The sequence below is a fragment of the Hyla sarda genome, chromosome 3, assembly GCF_029499605.1.
Source record: "Hyla sarda isolate aHylSar1 chromosome 3, aHylSar1.hap1, whole genome shotgun sequence".
Lineage (NCBI taxonomy): Eukaryota > Metazoa > Chordata > Amphibia > Anura > Hylidae > Hyla > Hyla sarda.
This window is the reverse complement of record NC_079191.1, coordinates 85,626,968-85,644,197: the sequence shown is the minus strand read 5'-3', so window position 1 is coordinate 85,644,197 and position 17,230 is coordinate 85,626,968. Positions and strand designations below refer to the sequence as shown.

Here is a 17,230-nt window from a genome sequence, read left to right as displayed (position 1 = left end):
AACGCTTTGTGCGGTCTTCCGTGTTCACGCCCGCCCCCTCGTGACGTCACGCCCCGCCCCCTCAATGCAAGTCTATGGGAGGGGCCCCTTCCCATAGACTTTCATTGAGGCAGGCTGTGAAGTCACGAGGGGTCGGGAGTGAACACGGAAGACCGCACAAAGCGTTCAGGAACTCAATGTTGTGGACGCTGGGGAGCGGAGTAACCCTTTAAGTAGTAGCAATAATCTGGCAGCATGTAAATATGTTTTAACTATGTAATTTACAAATAATCTCTAAGATTAAATACTAATGATTTTCTGAAAAATGTTTATTATTCCTAATAAATAAAGCAGTCAACTATGTAAAGTCATAATGTCAACTTAGAAAACATAACCAAATAAAAAGTGATTTTAATAAGCAAATGACATACGACTTATGAACAGAAGCGAATGATCGGAACATTTGTGAACGTCAGTGACATACAAGTGACGGAGAGGTCAGTAGTTGGGTTGTAGCTGGGTTCACACCACGTTTTTGCAATACAGTTCCCGTATCAGGTTTTTGATTTTAAAAACGGATTCCTCAAAACCTGACTAAACTGTATCAAAACGTGTGAACAAATTTTAATCTGTATACGGTTGTAAAATGATGTCCGGTTGTATCCATTTTTTTAAGAAAAAAAAAGTATGTTTTTAACTTTTCAGTTTATTATGAATAAAGTTTCACTTGTTTGATTGAAATTCCAAGAAAAAAAACTGTGCAAAGTCAAAAAATTTAGGGTGAAAACCGGATGGAAACGTACGCTCATACGGTTCTGTACGGTTCCCATTGACTGCCATGTTTTAAAAAAATTATACGTTTCAGTACAGTTTTTCACCCGGACCAAAAATCGTGGTAGGATACGGTTTGGGTTATGGGGAAAAAAACTGACAAAACCGTACAGGATGCAAAACGGACACAACCTGATGCATCGTTTGGCATACGGTTTTCAATGGAGAGTCATTGCATACGGGTTTCAATACGGTTCCATACGGTTTTCAAATTGAAAACGTATATGGGAACTGTACTGAAAAAACGTGGTGTGAACCCAGCCTTACAGTGGATTAGTGTAGTATTCCTTATGTCCCTCACATTTGGCTACTCCATTCTATCAGTCAGCATGGAATGAACGATGAACTAACGCCATATTCTGCACGTGTTGTCCTTGCTCCCTGTAACACAAAGCAATAGTCAGATGAAATAGCAACTGGTATAAAAACTGTAACAAACATATAATATAAAGGGATAGATGGAACACGCCGTTAGTTATAGCGGGGTAAAAAGATCCTCTAGTCCAGTGGTCTCCAACCTGCGGACCCCCAGATGTTGCAAAACTACAACTCCCAGCATGCCCGGACAGCCGAAGGCTGTCCGGGCATGCTGGGAGTTGTAGTTTTGCAACATCTGGAGGTCCGCAGGTTGGAGACCATTGCTCTAGTCCATCAGGACTGCACCCACCCATGAGGCAAAGTGAGCACTGCACTCCTTCCTGTCTGCAGGGGGCGCCAGTTTACAGCACGGGAAGATGTCTGCACGCTGTGTAATAAGGCTATATCACATCACAATTTTGCCATACTGTTTTGCATTAGTTCTTTTTTTGCATAACGTATGCCTTAAAAACTGACAAAACTGTATACAAACGTGAGCTATAAATTTAAACTGCATAGAGTTTTAAGCCGTATGCATTTTGAATTTAGATGTCCGGTTGCATCAGTTTCCGCATAAAAAAAGAAAGTATACTTTTTTTTATTAAGACTTTCTTGCAATAAAATTCCATTTGTTTTATTGAAATTGTAAGGAAAGTAGGTGTGGTTTGCCACATGCATGAAAAAAAACGTATGCCAAAAACTGTATACGGGAACTGTACAGCAAAAGCGTGATATGAATGCACCCTTACTGATAATTGGCACCTGTAGATATGAGATTTATTTAGGCTATGTTCACACTACATAAGTTCTGCAAGCAGCAGCCTCCTATTGCACAGTGTTAAAGGAGTACTCCACTGGCCAGCATTCGAAAATAAATGTTTTGAAGGCTGTTTTCGTGCTGCGGGGGTCGGCCACGCCCCTCGTGACATCAAGGCCAAGCCCCTCAATGCAAGTTGCGCCCCCTCCCATTGACTTGCATTGAAGGGCGTGGCCCAGACACCACGAGGGGGTGTGGCTAACCCCCGCAGCGCGAAAAAAGCGTTCAGAACATTTAGTTCCTAACGCTGGTCAGTGGAGTACCCCTTTAAGGTGACATGAGAATTCGGTTGTGAGCATTTCCCTATTCCATACATTCAGTAAACCTTCATAATGTCATATAAGAAACAATATTCAGTATGCATGAGTATGTGATTCATACACAATCCCACCTGTAATAATTGTGTTTCCTTCATAGTTGAAAGCACAGGAGAATATTTCATCGGAGTGCCCCTCCAGCACCTGAACACACTGCCCTGTGTGTGGATCCCAGAGGCGTGCAGTCTTATCAGAGCTCGCTGTTAAAATCCGAGTACCCTGAGCATTAAAACAAATCTGGAACACAAGTCAAAAAAAGGATTAAGGTATAGGAGTCTAAAAAACGTAAAGATTTCCATGCAATGTTACACAGTAACAATGTAACAAGAGGAGTAAGGGCCCTGGTCGTGAGAGCTTACAGTCTATGAGGAAAGGGGTTGGGACAAAAAGGCCGAAAGTGCTTTTTTGATACAACGGTCCAGCCATGTTTCATCATTCATTCCATGCACATAATGGAGGGTAAACCAGTCACCAGCCAATTTTAAAAAGTCTAAAAGGGGTACTCCGCTGCTCAGCGATCGGAACAAAATGTTCCGAACGCTTAGAGCTGGCGCCGGGGGTTCGTGACATCACTGCCCCACCCCCTCGTGACATCAAGTCCCGTCCCCTCAATGCAAGTCTATGGGAGGGGGCGTGGCTGTCGCCACCTAGGTATCTCCCTACTTGTCCAGAGCTCATTTCCCCCCATCTCTTGTACAGACTTTGGGCCCCTGCTGGCATGGCAGAAACCAAAATCAGGAAATGCAGTCTGGAGTGCTGAGGGGGGGGGGGGGGGGGAGCCTTAGCCAATCAGAGCTCATCTCACACTGAACTGCTCTGGGCTGTGTGTAGCAGAGTGAGGGAGGAAGTTCTCCCCTATATGGCTTCAAATGATTTCACGCCTACTGGGTAACGCCCCTTCCCAGTCTGTGAATTTAAATGAGACTGAGCAGAAAATACAGAGCAATGTCAAGGTAGAAAACTAAAAAAAATAATAAAGGCAGAGGGTGATTTATCATGATGGGGGCAGTGAATTGCGAGGATTATGAAATTTAAGAGCATGACAGGTAATCTTTAAATACTTTCTTAATATGTTATGTACTGCTGTCGAAATGTGAGCAGTTTCCACACTTGACATGTTAACCCCTAAATGTTTTTTATTAATTCATCTCTGTCGATGCTCCATAGCAGTTTCCATAAACATCTCTCAATGTGCTGGGGCGACGCTCGCTCCTCCATATCCAAATAATACAAGCAGTGGAGTGGCGTCTCACATGTGTGCTGTGTACTGATCAGGAGCCAGCATTGGGTGTGAATTATTGATAACTGTGAGATCGGTGGGGGTTCTCCAGCCGTCCCTGAACGTATCTAACAAAGCTATGCAGGCTGGAGAGGTGCCAATATCACTTCTACGCACATGTATATTTAATCACTGGAGCTAAGGCAAAAAAAAGGTAATAAAGAGGAAGAATTCACTGTGATCCCAACAGTGGACCTCATATTGCTGCTAAATGCCATTATAGACAGAAGATGGCCTGGGAGCTGAATGCTACAGTTCAATAAACAAGATGAAAGGATGCACGTTATAAGTAGTGTCTTTTCTAAGTCAGCCAGCGTCATAGGTCAAACGTAAACATGATGTGCTATGATAAAGGAACAAGACCTTACCATTATTATTAGTATTAATCTTTGGGAGAACAGACATATTAACAAAACAATTTCACAGTCGCTGCTTATAGTTCTAACTACAGAATCAGCAGCGCATAGTGTTAATAAACCCTAATCCAAGACCAGTGTTTCCCAACCAGGGTGCCTCCAGCTGTTGCAAAACTACAACTCCCAGCGTGCCCGGACAGCCTTTGGCTGTCCGAGCACGCTGGGAGTTGTAGTTTTGCAACAGCTGGAGGCAACCTGGTTGGGAAACACTAGACAGACCTATTAACAGTGCTTCAAAATGCTATATGCACCAAGTGTCAGGATTAGAGATGAGCGAATTTACAGTAAATTCGATTCGTCACGAACTTCTCGGCTCGGCAGTTGATGACTTATCCTGCATAAATTTGTTCATCTTTTCCAGCCCACGGGAGCACCTGAAAGCTGAACTAATTTATGCAGGATAAGTCATCAACTGCCGAGCCGAGAAGTTTGTGACGAATCGAATTTACTGTACGTTCGCTCATCTCTAGTCAGGATCTAAAACACTGAATTTATGACAGAGCATATTCCATTAATGCAGCTTTTACTATAAACATAACGCAGTAAACTTTTCCTGACATTTTTGCTGAACTTTATGCATATGAAGTGGTAAGTTCTGCTGCTGCAAATGCGAAACATCACCATAGACCACCAATGGGCCCAATGTACATTATGGGAATACTTTTTTTTTTTTTTTACTGTATACGTAAATGTATGCTCAGTTATTTTTGTGTATATCATGGAGCTGCACGCATCTGTTTGGCATACAGTTGAAAACATCAGGTGTCCATCCAAGTATATTTTAAAGGGGTACATCAGGCAGTACATAGATGTACAATCAATATGTGTCCTTTAATAATGCATTTACAGGCAGCCTTATAGGGGTACTCCGGTTGAAAACGTTTTTTCCTAATTCAACTGGTGCCAGAAAGTTAAACAGATTTGTAAATGACTTCTATTTAAAAATCTTAATCCTTCCAGTACTCATCAGCTGTTATATACTCCACAGGATGTTCTTTTCTTCTTGAATGTCCTTTCTGTCTGACCACAGTGCTCTCTGCTGACACCTCTGTTCATTTTAGGAACTGTCCAGAGTAGAAGCAAATCCCCATAGCAAACCTCTCCTGCTCTGGACAGTTCCTGATATGGACAGAGGTGTCAGCAGAGAGCACTGTGGTCATACAGAAAGGAAATTCAAAAAGAAAAGAACTTCCTGTGGATCATACAGCAGCTGATAAGTACTGGAAGATTTTTTAATAGAAGTAATTTACAAATATGCTTAACTTTCCGGCACCAGTTGATAAATGTAAATGTAAAAAGAAACAACAACAAAAAGGTTACTTTAGATCAGTGGACGAGACTTCTGCCCCCACCTTGGCTCACTTGGCTGTTTCTGTACCAAGGGCTGTATTTGCAACTAGGAACCCGTGGGCCTGTGCCTAGAGCAGCAGTGTTGAGGGGTGGCAGCACTTCAGTGAGTGAAAAAAATAAAAGAATAAATACTTTTTATGTAGTTTCTGCCGCAAAGCTGTGGCCTAGGAAGAAATAAATAATCCCCTTCCCTTTAGTTGAGTCAGAACGGCTGCAAAATTTACCGGCAGATTTGCAGCCACAGCCACTCAATGGCCCTGATTTACTACTGTAAACTTGGCCTGTTTTGACGGGTTGTGCGCCAGAACTTGGCTCATTGCGCCACAAATTGTGTCTGGACATGAATGTGCACCAAAAAATGTAAGAACTTGACAAACTCAGCATTTTACTCAGAAAACCCCCAAAAAAGGGTGTGCGCCCTGACATTAAAAAAATCCCAAAATATTAACTAAGGTTTCCTCAGAAAATAGAGATGGATTTGGTGGATTAGAGCTCTGGAAAACCCCACAGCTCAGAGCATGTGTAAAAAAAAAAAAAAAAAAAGTGCAAAGCGTAGGGAAACAATAGTAAATATCATGGAAAAAAGTGCACTCCACTCTTAGAAAATCAGGGCCAATAAGATGTGGATCTGATTTCACCACTTTCTGTGTATAAGGGTGAGACCGCAGCAAATCTGCAACAGAATCTGAATGTATGCAAGCAGTTTTTGCCGCATATCTGTGATAAATCTGGATGGAAAAAAGAAGTTTGATGCATTGCGAAATCACCCTAATATATATTGAGTCAAAGTGCCTATGTCAGCACAAGCCATAGATACAGCCCTGTCTGTACCTTAAAGGGGTATTCCGGCAAAAACATTTTATCCCCTATCCAAAGGATAGGGGATAAGATGTCTGATTGTGGGGGGCCCCGCTGCTGGGACCCCCCCCCACCATCTCCCTGCAGCACCCACATTCTATGCGGGGACTGCGTCTCTAGTTTTGGAAACCTCCACGTTTCCGGCACGTGACGTCACGCCACGCCCCCTCCATTCATGTCTATGGGAGGGGGCGTGACGACCGTCACGCCCCCTCCCATAGACATGAATGGAGGGGGCGTGGCGTGACGTCACGTCCCCAGTCCCAGAAACCCGGAGGTTTCCAAAACTAGAGACGCAGTCCCCGCATAGAATGTGGGTGCTGCAGGGAGATTGCGGGGGATCCCAGCAGCGGGACCCCCACGATCAGACATCTTTATCCCCTATCCTTTGGATAGGGGATACAATTTTTTGCCAGGAATACCCCTTTAAGTTTTATGCAGAAGAGATGCAGCTTACACAGTCAGCCACTTACAACTCCTCTCTAGTGGGGCTATCCTGGGGAGAAGAGACAATGTATTCCATTCTAGCAATTGGTGGAGATACCGGTGGTTGGAATTAGCGGACAAGAACAAATTTCTATTTTATTTTTCACAGATTGACTTAAAAGTGATTATAAAAGAGCAAACGTACCTTGGAAATCTCTCCATCATGTCCCTCTAATTTGGCTAAGCACTTCCTGCTAGCTGCATTATAAACTCTCCCTGTCCCTGTTGAAAACAGAAACATCAGATATAAATTTACCACTTACAGACCAAAGTGTACTGCGTAAAGACTAATAAACCCAGATAATGTGGTTTTTTTTTCCCCCCCGGCTGACGATTGTATCAAATAATCCTAGCCTTCAGCCAAAAGATCAGCAGAACAAATTAATCCCTGAAAAAAAGCTTTCCGATCCCCGCTATCAGCATAGGGCCGGAAATTGTATGTAATAATCCTATAAACATTTGAGAAGCACTTGACTAAACAGAGGCAGACAAAGGCAGTGTACTGAGTAGAAATCATGCTATTCACACTGTATATGACCATAGGAAGAATAAATATAAATATGTAAATTGCCTTGTAAAAGTGCCTGGATTAAATATAGATTTTTCACGTTTTTCTTCCATTAGATTCACAGGCATACTACTTTGAAGGTGCATTGGTATACATACTTTGTGAATCCACCTTTTATTGCTATTGCACATCTTTTGGATTATGTCTCTATTAGCTTTGCACATCTAGACCTTAGATAACTGTCTCAAATATCTAAAATGACTATATAACAGGTTTTTCTCAAAAATTGTCCTGTATTTACTATCATAAATTTTGTTCTAGAGTCCTGACCAGTTTTGCAGTCACTGCTAATAAACAAGATCCCCAGCATGATGCTGCCACCACTATGCTTCGCTGTGGGAATGGTCTCCTTGGGGTGATGGGTGTTGGGTTTGCGCCACACATAGTAAGATCGGTTTGAGCCCATCTGTCCATCTTAAAAATGTTTTCTCTGCACTTTACTTTGACGCTGATCATAAATATATTTTGCCTCTGAGTATTAGCATAAGTATTATATACAGCCTTGGAACTCTTATATTATATTCCAATCCCCTTCTATGCACAGGACTCAGCTATTTAGTTGCATGATAATGTTTGTGGGCTTGTTGTCCCAATGATATATGTTGGACAAAGTACATTCTGGCTCAATGAGATAAGAACGCTGCTCCAGTTGCACGTATCGGGTGTATTTTTAGCTTGTTCTTGAAAGTCATAGCATCTTACTATATCGTACATTGCCAAGATCACAAAGAATAAACCTGTAGATGGGTGTGCACATTGCATAAATATGGACATGGAGGCACTTCCCCTGAGGCAGCTCCCTTTATTGTGAACTGATAAAAGGGGGATGACTGAAGGTCAGCAATAAAGAAGCTGCTATACTGACCACATGCAGTCGTTGCAGCTAGCATGCAATCTCCAGAGCGAGAGCTTCGCTTTGCAGTGGCTCGCAGTTATAGAGTGGGGTCTTTCAGAAGGGAACAAACTTTTGCCATAAAAGGATTAGCGTGAGTTAACAGCCCCTATAAACTAATCAGAAATAGCTTACAGGGCTACCACATTTATGCGACTCCTATTAAACTCAATAGGAGATAGGCAAATTGAGTAATATCTCCGCTTCAGGCAGCCAAAAACTGTCTGGAGGAGACCAAGATGCTAAAATCAGGATACAGGAATACCCCTGTATGTGAGGCATAAGGGTGCTCTTACACGCAGCGCTACTAGCCACGGCTGTCATGTGAGCTCCTGAATTGTCGACAGCACATTAATTTGCTTCTTTAAAGGGGTACTCCGCTGCCCCAGCGTTCTAAATATTTTGTTCCGAATGCTTGGAGCAGGTGGCGGGGGTCGTGACTTCACAGCCATGCCCCCTAGTGACATCACACCACACACCCTCAATGCAAGTCTATGGGAGGGGGCGTGGCGGCCGCCACACCCCCTCCCATAGACTTGCATTGAGGGGGTGTGGTGTGACGTCACGAGGGATGTCACGACCCCCCCCCAGCATTCTAAAAGAACGCTGGGTTCTGCACATAGATCACGGGGGTCCCAGCAGCGGGACCCCCATGATCAGACATCTTATCCCCTATCCTTTAGATAGGGGATAAGATGTCTAGGGGCAGAGTACCCCTTTAAGCAGTAGCAAGTCCATGTGCAGCCCGCAATTGCAATGGCTAGCTGTGGCCACGAGCATTGCAATTCACTGATAATTGTACAGGGACCTACCACTGATTAATGTAGGAAGTCCAGGTGCCACTTCATATTCAGGAACGCATGTGTTGGCCGCTAGCACCACAAGTAAGAGCACCTTAAAGGGGTACTCCGGCTATGGTGTTTTTTTTTGGCATAGTTTAGTTTCTTTAGGGTCATTCCTATGCCTCTGGCTGCGTTTTTCTAGCTACTTTGCATTTATTAAAAATGTACCTTTTGTTTATGCAGGAAGTCCATGTGCTGGCGACCACTTTTTTTTCCCTGCCGGCGGCCATGTTGCGTTTGTGACGTAAGGGTCTCCTTCCTCTATTTTTTTGCCCAGCCGAACCCCGCTCATGAATATTCATGGCTCTGTTCGGTGGCTCCTGCCCAGGAATGCCCTTGCTGCAGTTTCTTGGTTGATTGGATGTACTTTGCTGTTTTCACAGTGTAATGTTTGGTTGGCCGGCAGCCAATCAGAGCGACTTGGCACAGTCGGCCCCTCCCCCCACCCCCTGACGCGGCCGAGGGATGTGCAGGGACGGGGTGAATAGCTGTCAATGCGCCCGTGGGGGGGAATCATGATAGCACTGCGGCTGATAGTTAACCCCTTCCCCGGCATAGGGGCCGTGCGCACGGTCCCCAGGGCGGGGAAGGAGTTAACTGTCAGCCGCTGTTTCCCCCATGGTATCAGGTCAATGCAACAGCAACAACACAGCTAGCAAGTTAGTCTACCCAGCATGTGAGTATCACGATGCCGCCCACATAAACATCACACAAGGGCGGAACCAACTAGGGAAAAAAAAGGGGCTGAATTCTACATACAAACAGGGGCATGACTACAGAAAAAAAAACTGCCCATAAGGGCGTACCTTCTGGAGAAGCATCAGCCCTTAAAAAAAAAAAAAGCCGACGCAAGATCTCATGGGAAATGTAGTTCCCACACACCAAAAGACAGGAAGACAGAGAGGTAAACAAAGGGCTAACTATAGAAAAAAAAAAAAAAAACGCAGCAGCAAGGACAGCAGAGACCATAGCAAATATTACAGGTTAGCAGACTGCTCTGCGACATGTGGAACAGTGAAAATGACAAATATACCACCGGAGTACCCCTTTAAGGACCCCCAGGACACTAAATGGACCTTACCATCAGCTGAGGCAGTGGCAACCAGCTGTCCTGTGGAGTCAAATGCAACATCCAGAACCTCATCTTCATGACCAGTCAGGGTTGCCACACATTTTCCACTCAATGCATCCCAGAGCTATAAATAAAACAGAAAGTCAATAGTTGCAATAATGGAAACCCAACATACAATATAAAAAAATTCCAAAGTCAAAACTTTGGCAAAGAATATAAAATGTTTTACTTAAGAGACAGAAAGAACCAAGATATGTAATTCATCTATACAATATCATAAGACTATGAATTGACATAGTGGTGTCTTTCTGCTACAGGATTTGTGGTGAATCCACAGGAAATCTGCTGTAATATTCATATCGGTTACATGCAGATACAGGCGGATTTCACCCTGTGGTCAGTTTCTCACTGATACCAGTGTATTTCTGCACCCGTACTACAGCTATTAGACTTTATCCGATCTATGAGGATGTCAGTTCGGGTCACTACACTTATGTATTGCAAAACCTGGACTGGATATTGTAGCTGATTTGTGATGGAAGTCAAAATACTACGACAAAAGGGGTACTCTGGCAGAAATTTTTTTTCAAATCAACTGGTGCCAGAAAGTTAAGTTGACTTCCAGTACTTATCAGCTGCTGTTTACTACAGAGGAAGTTTTTTTCTTTTTGAATTTCTTTTCTGTCTGACCACAGTGCTCTCTGCTGACACCTCTGTCCATGTCAGGAAATGTCCAGAGCATGATCGGTTTGCTATGGGGAATTGTTCCTGCTCTGGATAGTTCCTGACACAAACAGAGGTGTCAGCAGAGAGCACTGTGGTCAGACAGAAAAGAACAATTCAACTTCCTCTGTAGTATACAGCAGCTGATAAGTACTGGAAGGATTAAGATTTTTTTAACAGAAGTATTTTACAGTTCATGACATGGACAGAGGTGTCAGCAGAGAGCACTGTGGTCAGACAGAAATTTCAAAAAGAAAAGAACTTCCTGTGGAGATTAAAAAAAATTTAAAAAAAATTGTTTTCCACTGGAATACCCCTTTAAAGGATGACATGTCAAATACCTTTCTGCTTAGCAGAAAGTAAAACTGATTCTTTTCAAATAGTTTTTATTGGGTTTTTAAGTATCCAAATAGAAAAGTGCTGACCTATTTGTACAATACATTGGGGAAATGTCATTAAATATAAATTGGGATAGTATCAGCAGGAAAAGAACTGATCCCATCAGAGCCCATGGTTGTATTTCTGCATCTTTACCAAAGAGATAAAAGAATTATAAGTAAAAATGGCATTTACACCACTGTAGGATAAATACCAGTCAGAATAGCTGTATTGATAAGAGTTTACCTAAATGTAATTGGTGGGAATATAATGGAACAAGTGTAATACAAAGAGAGTGGGAGCATATTTAAGGTAGGGTTAAATGTAGCATATACACAGCGTATTTCACGATGCGCAAAATTGGCTGCCCAGCGGGAAATGTGCTGCGTATTCTTCTAAGAGCAGACACACAGGGCAACCTGGCAGCAGCCCACGTGTGCACAGTGAGGTTTGGAGGCCGTGCTGGCCACGCCTCCAATCCTCACCGGGCACAGGGTTGTTGCTATAATCCCTGTGTTGTGATATCACTGTGTGCATTATCTCTGTACTATGACATCACTGTGTTTACTTGTTATGACTTTGTGAAGTGCAGATTTGCTAAAGCAGCTACTGTTCTGCTGTTCTAGAAGACCTGAGCCCTCCCTCTATTAGATGGACAGATATTCATCTGAATGAGATTGTCATAGAGAAGACAACCCCTTTATTAAGGAAAAACACATAATATATAAGTGGAAAGACTTAGAAAGGTTAATGCCAACTTCTACCTACAATATGCCTTTTCCCCGCCATTTATAGAATATGCAAAAAATGTCGTTTTTGTTTTGGCATAAGAGGCATTAGTACAAGCTCATTGAAATACATGTTAAAATACATTACCTGGAATTTACTTCATTCACAGCAACCTTATCGCCAGGACTCATAAATTACCATCCTCACCAGGAATGTAGTCAATATAGTTATTATTAGTATTGATTGAAATCTCAGTAAGAATTCCAATTTTCAGTCTTGTTACTTCAGAGCCGTGAACAGACTAAAATTGAATTTTGCTGTAAATTAAGTGAACTTTTAAAGCTTCATGATATCACATAATGTAGCCTCAATCCGTCCACAAGTTCTATTAGGAGTTCAAAATCTGATTTCTGTTTGAAGTGTGATTGAATCTCAATGAGAATTATTACTCAGATAACAAATATCATTATAGGGGGTTGTATGGGATTAGAAAAATATGGCAGTGCCATTCTACCTCATCCGAATCTTCTGGTATTGTATTTTATCCCCACTCAATGGACACGATTGGGGCTGGTTTTGGAAAAGACGCTAGCTCCAGAATCCTGGAGTTCATCCTTTAAAAATGGGTTTGCACTTGATTCTGGTAAATCCAAATGGGTATGTGCCTGTCGTTATATGGTGGTAAGCACAATAAAAACAATAAAATGCTAGTTGGAAATTGTCTTTACTTCCTCTCCAGAGCATAAAAAAGTAATTCTGATTCCAGAAGTGTTCTCATGCCAGTAAACACATCAGATATGCACAAGATATTACATTTTATTTATTTATAAGTTATGTCGCTGGGACAGGTACACTGAGATCTGAAGCAATAACAATAAGAATGACAACAAAGTAACCTCAACACCGAACTGAAAATATCACAAGATGCAAATCCATGTCAACAGCCATTTAGTCAGTGGATATAGTGTAGGAAATTCTCCAGAAACAGCAGTTTTTTTACCATTATGTCTATGGCTGTCATTTCTATCAAGATGTATATAACAACAAGTGCAGAAAGATAAATCCCCTTACCCTGCAGGTCTTATCCATCGAGGCGGTAGCAACTAGAGAACAGTCCCAGTTGAACTGTGCACTGCTGATCTCTCCTCGATGACCGATGAGGGTGTGAACTTTCCTGTGCACAAGTAAAAAATAGAGTGAAAGAAAAATTAACAAGAAAGATTATAAAACAGTGATTAAAGCAAGAGAGAGAGAGAGAGAGAGAGAGAGAGAGAGAGAGAGAGAGAGAGAGAGAAAAGGAGAGAGAGAAAGAGAGAGAGAGAAAGAGAGAGAGAGAGAGAAAGAAAGAAAGAAAGAAAGAAAGAAAGAAAGAAAGAAAGAAAGAAAGGAGAGAGGACACATGGTCAGATCTGCAGCCTTCCCAGATATCAAGGTAGGTAGAAACAAGTAACTTCAGCCACAGGTGGAAATGCGTGGGCGCTGACCAGGAACAAAGGGGAGAGGAGCCAGGATAAAATCCAAATTGTTTATTTAAGACCAAGATGCAACGCATTTCGCTGCGCATGCGCAGCGAAACACGTTGCATCTTGGTCTTAAATAAACAAGTTGGAATTTATCCTGGCTCCTCTCCCCTTTGTTCCTGACAAGAGTAGGGGAGGAAGACAGTAAGTGAAGGAGATAGCTAGACATTTGTAAGGAGATAGGGAAGTGGATGATCCCAGTGGATGACTGGGTTATTGTAGATTGTGGGCTGATGGCGGTGGCCTGTTCCAATGTATGGGGGAAAGACGGGAGAAGTCTTGAAGGCGGTTGTGTGAAGTGCAGAAGAGGGGAAGCACAGTCAGAAATCTTGAAAGGATTGAAGATTACATGTGGGTAGGTATCAGGAGATCAGGTCAGAGATGTTTGGAGGGAAAAGGTTGTGGACAGCTTTGTATGTCATGGTTAACAGTTTACACTAGATTTGTTGGGCAATGGGTAGACAGTGAAGGGATTGTCAGAGGGAGAGGCAGAGGAGGAGCAAGGGGAGAGTTGGATTAGTTGGGCAGCAGAGTTGAGGATGGATTGGAGGGGAACACAAGTGTTTGATGGAAGGTCACAGAAGAGGTTATTGCAGTAGTCCAAGTGAGAGATGATAAGGGCATGTACCAATAGTTTAATTCAGTCAAAGTTGAGGAATGAGCAGCTTCCAGATGCATATCAGCTTGTCTTAAAGTTTTTATTTTTTAACCACCACAGTCTCTTCTATTGGGTTGTCAGATTCAGTTGCATCCCTAGCAACCTTGGAAACCATCTTTAAATGGGTTGTGCTCTGCCCCGCAGTTCGGAGCTCCGCTCACAGCGTCCGGAAGTTCATTACTCCAAACACTGTGTGCGGGCTTCCGTGTTCGCAGCCGCCGGGCGTGACGTCACGCCCGGCCCCTTCGTGACGTCTCGCCCGCCCCCTCGTGGCGGCACCCCCGCCCCCTCTACCAAAGTCTATGGGAAGGGGGCGTGACAGCGGTCGCGCCCCCTTCCCATAGACTTTCATTGAGGTGGCGGGCGAGACGTCACGAGGGGGCGGGTGAGACATCACGAAGGGGCCGGGCGTGACGTCACGCCCGGTGGCTGCGAACACGGAAGCCCGCACACAGCGTTCGGAGTAATGAACTTCCGGACGCTGTGAGCGGAGCTCCGAACTGCAGGGCACCGCACAACCCCTTTAACAGGGTTGCCCAGGGTTTGTAAGGAAAAAAAAAGGCGGTCTGCCTTTTCCCACAGAATCATGGCCATACTTATATTTGGGATAAGTCTGGTACTGCAGACCACCCTACTTAATAAAAGGGACTAAGCTGCAATACGAGACACAGCCTATCGGTAGGAGTGGTGGTGTCTGTCACTTTGTAAGTTGGCAGTTTCAAAGACACACATATAATTTTACCAACAGTTATAACTAATGTATTACGGTCCAGTAAAAACCCTACTGCTCAAGCAATATTGCCTATGTCACAGAAGTATCTCCCTTTCTACAACCCATTATTACATATAGTGTAATTGAAATGCTGTCCACAGAGAACTGTACCTGCCAGAAGGAATGTCCCATACAGACACCGTATGATCAAAGGAGCCTGTGATCAGTCGGTCGCCAATTGTGTTAAATGACAAAGAAATTATTTCTGCAGAGTGTCCCTGGAGATAAAATGAAAGGAGCAAAATATTAAAAGAGCCGTGTAAAAAAGAGATGTATTAATTTTAAGCAATGCCGGCATCTCAGTTACACAGACTTCATATAGAACATATATAAGGTGTGTTTACGTAGATTTATTACATTGTTCAGTGGTTACTCTCTGGAAAAATGATTTCAGCTGATGCTTGTAATAAAATAAAGTGAAATAGGAATCCACTTTGAAAGCTCTGTAAGGCTGGGTTCACATCACGTTTTCTCCCATACGGGAGCGAATACGGCAGGGGGAGCTGAAACCTTGCGCTCCCGTATGCCTTTCTACAACCAGACCTAAAATTGTGGTTGACCACAGTTTTAGGTCTGGGGAAAAAGCAAATACAGTGCAAAAATGAGCCGACCGGACCGAAGGTTTCACTCCGGGCGGCTCATTGAATTGAATTACATACGGGAGCATATAGAAAGGCATACGGGAGCGCAAGGTTTCAGCTCCCACCCTGCCGTATGCGCTCCCGTATGGGAGAAAACGTGATGTGAACCCAGCCTTATGATAACACTAGTTTTTTTAATAATACCTTGGTTGTTGTCCTTATTCTGTATGGATTTTAAAAAACGTTCATCGCATCTCTAAAGCTTATTATAAACAGAAACATAGTCAAAATTTATGATAAAGTAACATTAGAATCGAGGTACTTTACTGTGAATGTCAACATCTATTTAAAACGTTAGGGTTAAATATGGAGAAAATAGATAGAAACGACATGTGCTGTCTACACCTACCAAAATGCCAATTCCTTAAAACAGATCAATGTTTCACAAAGCGTCAGTGCCAGTCTAACAATGGTCAGCAAATTATTCTTAGCCTGACTTCCTGCTTATGTCTATAGAATAATGGAATAAACTTTTATACCGGTATATATCCTAATCCATTGTAAATACAGTACATACTGTATATGTATATATACATAGCTATGTAGACAGTGACAGGAATGGTCGTCGGCAATTGCTGTATAAATGCCTGTCATATGTCGACACCAGGTTACAGGAAAACGTTGGGTGACATTTAAGGAATCCAGAAATAGTTGAAAAGCCTGGCAGGACTTAGCTTGCTGCGAAATATGGTAAGCCCTGTTATCAGTCCGGGATTTTTTAAGGGATGAAAGGAAAGTTTGGTAGTGGGGTCTTTCATCCCCTTACTGGACCACTTTTAATACTCAATCACAGTCTTTAAGTCAAAGGCTGTATATCTCAGTGGTTAAGTACATGGCTATATAAAAAAAAAAGGTCATGTATTTTGGGCTGCCCTGCATGTAGGAGGTGTCACTCAGTATAGATGCATGCAGGGGCAAAAGGCTGATTCCAAAACTTAGCCCAGCATCTACAAATTTTTAAAAGGTGACATCATGTACAGGCACAAGTTTGAAGGTAGTGCTTGCTCGGCCTGTTCCTGCCCCCTTGAGAGACCCCACCTGTGACAATCCGTTAATGCAAGGCACACAATGAATGTCAGAGTAAGCACTTATATCTTGGGCAAGGGGTCATGTATATATATTTTCAAGGGTGCTATTGACATGAATTTTTCACCAGATGTTGGTAAAAACCCAAGTAATCCATCCATACAAAGGAGCAAAAACAAATAAGCTCAAATACAGTTATGTGTAATAATGTGAAATTACACATGAAGAAAAAGTAGAACACATGAAGAAAGATAACTGCAAAAAGGCCTGGAAAGCCAAGACAACAGCAGAAATCTATCAGTAAAGAAAAAGCAATCCAGCCCCTTGTCAGTGCAAATAAATATCAGCTGGTTCAATCCTAAATAATGGTGTACAAAAAGGTCTCATTGCCAAAGTGTCACACAAGACACATCTCATGATGGGGAAAAGCAAAGAGCTGTCTCAAGACCTTCACAACCTAATTGCTACATGTCTAAGCTTCTGAATGTTCCAGTGAGCACTGCTAGGGCCAGAATACAGAAGTGGAAAGACAATCATTTCACCATACGTTTCCCTCGACCAAGGTTTCTGACATAGGAGTGAGAAGAATAATCAGAATCCATGAGCCAAGGACACTTGTGGAGAGCTTCAAAAAGACCTGGAATTAGCAGGTACTGTTATCTCAATGAAAACAGTAAGTAATGTACTCCGCGCCATGACCTGTATCCACGCTCACTACA

General features: G+C 42.9%; 1 protein-coding gene across 1 annotated transcript in view; it reads right to left on the bottom strand.

The window, feature by feature from the left end:
• Positions 1 to 296: 296 nt before the first annotated feature.
• Positions 297 to 17,230, bottom strand: part of DAW1 (dynein assembly factor with WD repeats 1) — a 56,777-nt gene continuing 39,843 nt past the window's right edge. The window contains exons 8-13 of the mRNA XM_056564536.1: positions 14,956 to 15,062; positions 12,966 to 13,068; positions 10,074 to 10,188; positions 6,836 to 6,912; positions 2,376 to 2,538; positions 297 to 1,191 (exon numbers count right to left, since the gene is read on the bottom strand). Coding sequence (XP_056420511.1) covers positions 1,157 to 1,191; positions 2,376 to 2,538; positions 6,836 to 6,912; positions 10,074 to 10,188; positions 12,966 to 13,068; positions 14,956 to 15,062 — 600 coding nt within the window. The 3' untranslated portion in view covers positions 297 to 1,156. The remainder of the gene's footprint in view (positions 1,192 to 2,375; positions 2,539 to 6,835; positions 6,913 to 10,073; positions 10,189 to 12,965; positions 13,069 to 14,955; positions 15,063 to 17,230) is intronic.